Source organism: Leptidea sinapis, chromosome 23 (genome assembly GCF_905404315.1).
Source record: "Leptidea sinapis chromosome 23, ilLepSina1.1, whole genome shotgun sequence".
NCBI classification, from domain to species: domain Eukaryota; kingdom Metazoa; phylum Arthropoda; class Insecta; order Lepidoptera; family Pieridae; genus Leptidea; species Leptidea sinapis.
This window is the reverse complement of record NC_066287.1, coordinates 5,490,195-5,500,339: the sequence shown is the minus strand read 5'-3', so window position 1 is coordinate 5,500,339 and position 10,145 is coordinate 5,490,195. Positions and strand designations below refer to the sequence as shown.

Here is a 10,145-nt window from a genome sequence, read left to right as displayed (position 1 = left end):
ATGAGAACAGGCCAGGTTCATTTCTTTTGTGTACATGACAAGCTACGTCTTCAACTCGTCTTCTTATCTATCTATTTTTACATTTACATGCTCAAACGAGTCAGCTGGTTAGATGAAATTTGGTGTACAGAAAATCCTAGACCCCGGGTAATATTTGTGTTTTTTATTTGTAAAAGACAGACATCGTGAAATAATGTTCCTCCTAAGAGACAATATATAAACGAGGGAAAACAGTTAGTTTTTTTTAATAAAATATGAGGGTACATATTCACAAACGATGCAACTTGTTTACAAAATACTTATTTGTGTCTCTGTGAAATAACTAATTAAAAATAATTAATATTTCAGTATATCATAGTATTTATAATAATGTTTTATATTATAGTTTTATATCATAGTATCGTTAGTGTTTTTTTTTTATAAAGATACGGGACAAACATACATTATGAGACCCATGAGACGTATTCTAAGTATTCGAAACTTTAAATTTGTTAAGTTTCGTTGTTATGAATGTAAAAATTTTTTTTTACATAATGTAGATATGTACCTAATAATAATTTAAAATATAATTTAATCTCATATGTATGAACAATGAACCTGTAATGTCATACGTTATTTTTGCTGATTGTATTTAAAATCTTTCCATCCTCTGAATTTATTTTTTTAACATTTTGCTCTTCGATATGACATCTCTCTTTATACTCTCGAATGAGAAAACAACGAATAGAGATGCAATTTTCGTTACCATTATTTTAATAAAGAGCTCCGCAAACGTGATCCGATTGGACTTGAAAATATGGCCGACCAATGAATCGTTTTATTTTGCAGGTCTCTATTTTATAAGTGTGAGTCTTTTGTCATTGAGGCATATATCAATCCAACTTCATCTCGTGATACTCAAACTCACTCACAGATAATAAGTCGATGCAACCCATGCATTTTAAATGTCAACATTAGAAATCTCACCACAAAACCATCTGTATGTTCAACTATTTGCTGAATATATTCAAAAGCTTGGTTGTGGCTCCAAACCTGCGTCACAGTAGACATTGTCTAATTTGGCTGCGTAGGTACCTACTTTCAGGCTAGCGAACTTCTCCGAGAAAAAAGCGATTCACTCCATTGTATGAAACGTGCAGTCATTGGCAGATTGACAAATGACGGCTGTAATCTTATAAAAAAGGAGATCCACTACCTTTTTTAGCAACTTTACTTCTAGATTATACTTCGTCGCCAATCGCCATACTGTAATGACTACTGTGTCAAACTTATGTCAAATGACTGCACGTTTCATACTAAATTAAATTTCAATTTTTACTTAGGCAGTCCCACCTCTTATTACGTAGTACGTATTAACATTCTCTTTGCCTACTTTCTTTGTGTACGTACCACTTAATGATATCACATGAGTACCTTCTCTTTATTACAATTTAGGAACAACAGTATCCAAATTCAAACGAAGTGATATTTATTTTTTTTACTGTAGATAACAGTATATTAAACGGATACAGTAAGAATATATTTGGCACAGATAGTGTAGTTTTATTGTTATAGCCCAATTAATTGCGAAACTGAAGTGGCAGTGGGCAGGGGACATAGCTTGGCGGACAGAAGGCCATTGGCCGTTGGGGCAGTAAGGTCCTCGAATGGCGACCACATACCGGAAGACGTAGTGTTTTAGGGATGGACCGACGAACAGGGCAGCGCAGGACCGATCGTCATGGCGATCTTTGGGGGAGGCCTTTGTCCAGCAGTGGACGTCTTCCGGCTGAGATGATGATGAGTGTAATTGATACATGAACAGCAGAACTATATCTTCGGCACACACAGGCCTTTCCTTGCGGTTCAAAATAATAAACAACATGTTATAGTAAAACTCATTTATTTTTCAGTAACAGTAAAAGTATGTACAAATGGCTTTAAAGATAATTTTCTTACAAAATATTTTGATGAACTCATTGTCCCAGCAGTATGGGCGCATTCGATGTTTTGCCCACGGAATGTTTTGGTAAATCAGTTCAGACGGGCGTCAAGCGGCTACTTATCATATCATAAACAAATATTTGACCACATCACAATATCACGACAAATCTCATATTTTATAATTCATAATAAAAATTACACTCAACGCATCTCGCTCTTAGGATTGGATACTAAAGGAACTTAATAGTTGGTGCGATCATTATCAAACATAGTACCTACATTGTTATAACTTAAACGACATAACTTCATACCATACCATGACAGTAACCTTAATGCTATGGCGGGTCCACATCAGAGGCGTGCTTTGATTTTCTAGCAAGGTAGGCACTGTAGATCTAACTAGTTGTAGTTGAGCCTGGAGATTGCTTACCGTAGGTATTTTGGAAATATTATGAGTGGGGGTTCAATAGAAGTTAGGTTATAAAATAACGGAACCAAATTAAACTAAATTAACTTTAACACTATATTTATTCAGGTTCATAACGAGGTAGGCACTGCCTAATTGCCTATATGATATGCACGCCCCTGGTCCACATATAAACCTAGCTAACGAAAGAGAGTATGTTGCCGTCGACGTCATAACCCACGCTTCCAGACCACCACACTGGGAACACAGATCTGACATAAATCTACATTTGTGAGCAGGGATTGCTTGTGATCATTAGCTGACCAACGAGAAAAAGTCGAGCAAACTGTTCTATTATCTGTGAAATGGCATTCAGTAATTATTATGAAAAAAATAATACTGTAAGGGAACAATTAAAATACATTAATATTAATATTTATAGTAACTAAGTAATTACAACATCTTTCTATACACAGGCGTGTTACAACAATTAGAGTACTGGATACTTTACATACATTAAAAATCACAATTTAATCCATTAAAATTAATAAATGTCCAATTAGTCCAAAGGTTTCCTCGGCCGTGTGTCATAAAACAAGGGGTTAAGTAAGTATATGGATTATTATCAATCTCACTATAAAAGACTTCTTTTCAGATGCATCACTCAATTGACATTTTTAAATATCATATAACTTAATTTAATTACTTACTAATGTTTTTACCAATTTCAATTATTTATATATCAATTTACTGACAATGTGTTTATTTATATTTCTATAACAACTTTTTATTAGTTATTATTTTTACGCCACAGCACGCGGGCAAGGAATGGAGAACTCTTATTGTGCTTTGTAACATTTCATGTACACCCATGACTACAAATAAATGATGAAATGAAAATAAAAGTATATTATATTAAAACAAATGAACTATTTTTGATAAAACAAGTCCACGTCTGTTATCTTATGACCTATTATAGATTAGTAACAAGAAACAGATACCCATCTGTTTCAGTTCTTCTTATAGCTATACGCATATGCAGTGAATAATAAACTTTTTCTACACCAATGCTTTAAATCCTCTATTAAAGATTCTGAAACAGTAAGCTTATTGCCAACATTAAAACACCCAATGTTCTAATAACCATTACATCATCCAAACGAGTGTTGTAATGTTGTACTGAATTTAATAACAACACTCCTATGTTTTTTTTTCGATCCCTTCATGCGCAAAGAGTTTCAACAGACAGCCACATTCTTATTGCTCGGTGCGTGGTATCTGTATGAATTTCAAAAAAGAGAACATTTTCGTTTATGCGCGTTCCACACTACCAGAACCTCGCGCGTTGCATAACACATAACGCACAACAGTTGCATAAATAACTATTAAATTATCATTTAGAGATCACTGCCAAGGTGATGTCAATAACCAATATTAATGTGAACAATCACACAAAGCTACACAGTGGATTTTGCTCGATTGAAAGAAACAAGTTCCTAAAACTTTAAGAATTTAAGGAATTAATGAAGAAACAGAAGATGCCTTGGAATATTACAACAACCTGTTATGGAGATAATATTCATTAATAAATACTTCAAATGACTCTTATTTTATTCATTATCATATTTGAGCACTTTGTCAACATAATTATTTCATCTAACTACATACTGATAAAAAGCCTCCCCAAAGACCACCGCGTGAGGCGATCCCATTGTTCGTCTTCCAGCTGGTAGGGGTTAATCGACCAATCAAGTTTTAACTCTATTAGTTATACAGCAATTTAATTTAATATTTCAATACAATTAAAATACACAGTATAACTTAATTTAAAAAAAAAACCTATTAACTTTGAATTAAATTATTAAGCATATTAATTAATTTATAAAAGTTGCGGCGAAACTGGGAACTAAGTTATTTGTTCCTCCCATAAAGTTTGGTTTTTATGACATGTATAACCCATTGCAGTTATCTCATAGATAATATAAACATTTTTAAATAAGAATATATTACAAGTTATGCGGAAAAGTAGTATTATTGTAAAGCGGAACAATACATTTATAATCTTAAAAAAACCGAACTAAAAAATATAAAATAAATAATAGTTTAAAAAAAAACTAAAAAACACGCTTTTTATAGAAAACCGAACTAAAAAATAGAAAATAAACTTTAATAAATATAAATTAATAATAGTGTGATAAAAAAAAAATATTATTAAAAAAGCGTGGGGTGCTTTTTAAGATATTATCAAAATGATAATCACTCTACTCATATCTGTCAATAAAATATTTATAACTATTGACACCATGCACCCCACGCTTTTTTTAAAATAATTTATTTTTATTCACACTATTATTAATTTATATTTATTAAAATTTATTTTCTATTTTTTAGTTCGGTTTTCTATAAAAAGCGTGTTTTTTAGTTTTTTTTAAACTATTATTTATTTTCTATTTTTTAGTTCGGTTTTCTATAAATAGCGTGTTATTTTTTTTAAACTATTATTTTTTTATCAAATTAGTGTAATGTCATCGGTACTCGATAAATCTACAAAGTTTGAACGAAATCTAGCCGTTTAAAGAGGGTCAAAATCGCGCCCAAAGAAGTCGGTTACAAACATACAGGTGAAGCTTATAAAGAAAGAATTTATAAAAGTAAGGTCTCATGACAATTCCAGGAAGCCCAAACACGGTTACGAGTCATGGTTCTATCAGGGGTTCCGACGCCACCTTCCGGTGTCACACGACACTACAGTTTTCATTTCTTTAAAATTTAAAGCTTAAAGACGCTAACGATCTTATCACACGTGAAATACTTACCCTTCATCAAGTGCCGGTGGCCTTTGCTCGTCATCATTACCAGGTCCACTCCACGGAATGATTCATCAAACCTACAGTACTTGTTGTTAGTTGTTCAACAAATCAAATATTGTGTACGTTTGTTTCTAAAATTCGAATTCTCTAAAATACTCCTAGATTCAATCATCAGATCTAATTTTTTCAACCTAAACTGGCTTTTTCTGTGTCAGTACCTTATACAGGATGTTTAAAAAAATCTTCACTGTATCTCTGCCTACGGCCATTTTCATTTTTCCCCGCCCACACACCCATTTCATTGAAGTTACTTGAAAAGGGCGGGCGGGGTGACAAACAATGAAAATTTTGTATTATTAAATACTCAATTCATTATTATATCCCATAGCTCAGAGTCTCTCAATGGCAGGTTCTGCTCGACCTTTCAACTATCGTACAGGGTTTTTTTTGTAACACAATGTATAAATAAAATAATAATTTACATGTTTTGCCTCTAGAAGACATTAACTGACAGGTATTGAACAATTAATTCACATACATAATATAGCACCGTCATGGTATGGGTATGTTCATAACAAATTGCCTCAATCTTATTAAGGCATTTTACTGATTAAATATCTTCGTCGAGAAAATCTAACAATAAACATCATATTATATTCTTAACCTACCGACACATAAATATCTAGTACATGTGGTAGTCATAGTATTCTATTAGTTAGTAGACTACAACCAGGGGCGTGTATTGGTGTTCTAACAAGGAAGGCACTAGAGTGAGATCTATTTAGCGTGTGGGTATTCAAAAGAACTTTGGATAAAGAATGACGAAACAAAGTTAAATTTAATACTAGTGGTATATGTTAATTTACTAACCTATATAAGTTGGGCATTGTCTATATGGAATGCACGCCCCTGACTACAATGGAGTAGATAGTAAAATAAAATATAATAAGATAATTTGGGTTGCACCACATTGTTTCGGTCTTTCGATATTCATTATTAATAGTATGTGCACACATATATATACGCACTTGGATTTCCCGCGCCGCTTAGTTAATTTAAATGTGGTACACTATTTATTATATTTTCAAAAACGATCGACTTTAACAACGAGATGAAACGATTAGTTGTTTTAAGCATCGCAGCTGAAATTTTATTCGCATTATATATAAGTTTTTCAACAATGTCTCCTTTATATAACTTTATTATCTCCCATTGCCAATGCGGCGACAATGTCTCAAGATCTATTTCTTTTAACGTATTATCTCTTATCTTAAAGCAAATTCTTTTTTCGTCGCCATATAATGCTGACGAGAGCGTAATTTTTGATTTCTGCGCTTGCTTAAACATTGACTTAAACTTTATCAGACAGTACAGACGATCGTCTATCATTTCATTAAACTCCATTAATATTATGCCGTGGATTTCCAGTAACATTTTTAAATATTTAAAAGGTGATTTCGTTTTAGTGTGGGGTAGTTCGACAGTGTGCATCAACACAAAAGCGTGGGCGATCACGGGATTGTTAGAATGCGAATGTTGACCCAAACTTTGTCGTTCATTATCATTTGGTAAAGCAGAACTTTCATTGAAATACATGTTCGTCGAATTTGGTGCTGAATTATTTCTATTATTATGCGCTTCTTGATCAATTTCGCTGTGCCAGTTGGGTGGTATGAGATTCAAGGAGCGCTCGCTACGACCGCTCTCACATCTAACAGGCATTAATTGAGAAACCGGCTTCACTTTTATTAGAGGAACGAAAGTTGAAACTTTCTTAGAATCAACTGTTACTTCGTCAGTGATGGAAACATTTGAAATATCACTTTTTTTGTTAGCACTGGGTGCTAAAGACATAGTGGTAGTAATTTTTGGCAAGGACATAAATTGATCATCTCCAGTTGTCTCGTAAGTATTCAATTCGCTGGATTGAATCAGTGCTGTAGAGGTGGAGGGTTCATTCAAGTTCGACTTTTTCGGAAGCTGTTTTGGATTGGCAACCGGAGTAGAATTCAATAGTTTTGTGTTGGCTGGTTCATAGTTGGCGGCCTTTTGTATTTCAATGGTAGTCACGTTTGTGTCAATTTCATTGCTGCTCCTTCTTATATAAGATTTCAAAAACCGTCTTAAGTATTGCTTCACGGAGATGATGCTGCCGAATGAATTCCATTCGGAAGTATCCAAGTCATTGGTAGAAGTTTCGCGCAGTTTACTGTGTATTCGAATGGAATTCTCTGACTCTCTGCTGTAGCAATATCTTTCTATCAACTCTACATCGAGTTGTTTGTGTTCAATGTACCTCAATATACCCGTGCAATTAAATTCACTTTTACTGGTTACTATTTTTCTTCCCAAACTTAGAATTTTTCGTTGTAATATCGCATCTTTACTCTTGGCATTTTTGTTCCTAGACTCATGATCACGAATGGTTTTTTTTCGACAAGCAGAACTTATCTGATTAATAATAGATTTTACCGCAACGCTAGATCTACTACCCGCTGATTTTTTTGAGTAAATTTTTGTAATACTTGTCCGAGATTCAGATGAAGATGAATCATTAACGTCGATGTTTTCAAAAAAGACACTTGAGACGTGGCTAGTGGATGCCCTAACGGTGTTATCGTCCGGATTTTTTTTGCCAGAATCTTCAATTGAAACTGTGGCTTCCGAACTTGAAGACATTAAACGAATTCTTTTTCTTTTCTGTCCAACTATCCCTTCTGAGGAATCAGATGAATAAATTTCATGGTTGCTGTTTTTGTGTTCGTATAAAATGTGATAATTAGCCCCGCCTTTATTTTGTATAATTCGGTCATTTTGAAAAACAACTGTATCCGTCTGCCCTGTTATGTTCTGCTCTTGATCGAGTTTTTTTATCTGGACCGAACAATGCCTTAAGGCATATGGATAATTTACAATTAACTTCTTATGATTTTCCAAGTGATTTTGTAATCTTTTTTTATCTTTATGAGTTCTAGAACATAATCGGCACGCAAAATATCGATTATAATTTTTACGCCAATCTTTCGATACTTTTTTTGGTTTGGCTTTACTCTCACTTTTTTGTATAATTGAATAATTATTTGTTTCACTCGACTCGGCCAAATGGTCTTTATCAGTTAAGGATAAATTTTCGTCTCTTTTGAGTTTTATCGTAAGTGAATTACTTGTGGGTGCTGATTTCTCGGCATCAGATTGTTGAGTAGATGTAACTGTATCTTGTTGCGGATCTAAAGAAGTATTCTGTAAATAAAATGTAAATATATAATCGCATACAAATTAGTAGACAAAACAACTGTCAAGGCTGACCCTTCATATTGAAGTCATAATCCGCGGTCACAATATGGCGTGTGTGAACAACATTAACACCACCCCGACACATACAGATAGGATTAGATCAGATATGTTACTACATAAAACAAAACGAATAAGATTAATGAGCAAGAAACAGATCTGAATATACATTTAACCATTGTAGTGTACCTCAAAGAAGTGTCCTGGGGCCTATAGTATTTTAGTTTTATTTCAATGACATTACAAATACTAAAATTATGGTGTAAGTAATCTTATTTTCGAATCCTTTACGTAACAATTAAAAATTTGAATATAATGACGTTATTATGACCGAAAAAAAGGAAACATTATTTTTAGGTTTTATTTTGGACGATCAACTTAAATGTACATCAGATATAAATGAGTTCTGTGAAGTTAATAAATTGTTTATGCCCTGTAGGCGCCTACGAAAAATTACAGATTGAAGTACCACGCTCATATTGCATCTATTTTGAGATACGGTCTTATAATTTGGCGTAAACATCCAAAAAGCATTTATTGCCCAAAAATAATGTATCCGTGCGATTTCTGTTGCTGATATTGATCTGAACCGCTGTTTATTAAAGTCAAATTGTTAACTTTACCGTACCGATACATTTTCGAAATTTATTATTTTTGTAAAGAGACATAAATATCTTTTCACCACTGCCAAGGAAATGTATAGCCGCGACCACAAACATTCAAATAGTCTTGGTTACAAAAGCACCCAGGACTATGTATATCAGAAATTATCATGCCATGTGTATTCAAATCTATATATATATACTAGCTGACCCGACAGACGTTCTGTATATAATAAATAAAATAATGTTTTTATATGAATTTGTCAATAGCATAACATCAAAATTACTTCGTAAAATATGCACCCTGCTGTCGTAATGAAATTGTTTCACAGCAGAACTGTCAAACGGTGCGTCAAAAATTCTCTCATAAAAATTATGTATGGACACATCAAAGGAAAAACAAATTTGTTGTTTTTATTTAATTTACCAGCATTTTCCTATTTATTCACCATTTAAACCTACCCTGGACTGCCGCAAATAATTCAAAACCAAAATTAGCCAAATCGGTCCAGCCGTTCTCGAGTTTTAGCGAGACTAACGAAAAGCAATTCATTTTTATATATATATAGATTAAGAGATTTCCACGTATATAGTCACTCATCACGATATCTCTGGAACCATTAGGCGTAGAGACTTGAAATTTGGTAGGAATACTCCTCTCGCCGAGTAGAGGTCAGCTTAGAACGGATTTTAAGAAATTCCACCACTAATTATTTATATTTCCAATATTTGTTGTGTATGGACATATTTCCTATGAGAGAATTTATTGACGGCACGGTTTGACAGTTCTGCTGTGAAACAATTTCATTATAAGATCTGGAATCATATTTTACGAAATAATAATCCTTGATGTTACGAAATATTATTGACAAATTCATAAAAAATCTGTATTTTATTTATTATGTACAGAACAACGTCTGTCGGGTCAGCTAGTTATTTATTTAATTTCCCGATTCTATTATTACCTATTATATATTTGTGTAGATGTATTAACATCTACACAATCATGACGTCATATTAATGACGTAACAATGAAATATTATGTACTTGTTATGTTAAAATTTAATTATTATAATGTCGTGCAGCTGATGTAATTTGCATGCCTTTTTTGGC

At 33.1% G+C, this 10,145-nt stretch overlaps 1 protein-coding gene across 1 annotated transcript in view; it reads right to left on the bottom strand.

Annotated features, from left to right (window-relative positions):
• Positions 1–4,093: 4,093 nt before the first annotated feature.
• Positions 4,094–10,145, bottom strand: part of LOC126971355 (uncharacterized) — a 29,591-nt gene continuing 23,539 nt past the window's right edge. Inside the window, exon 4 of the mRNA XM_050817640.1 lies at positions 4,094–8,379. Coding sequence (XP_050673597.1) covers positions 6,190–8,379 — 2,190 coding nt within the window. The 3' untranslated portion in view covers positions 4,094–6,189. The remainder of the gene's footprint in view (positions 8,380–10,145) is intronic.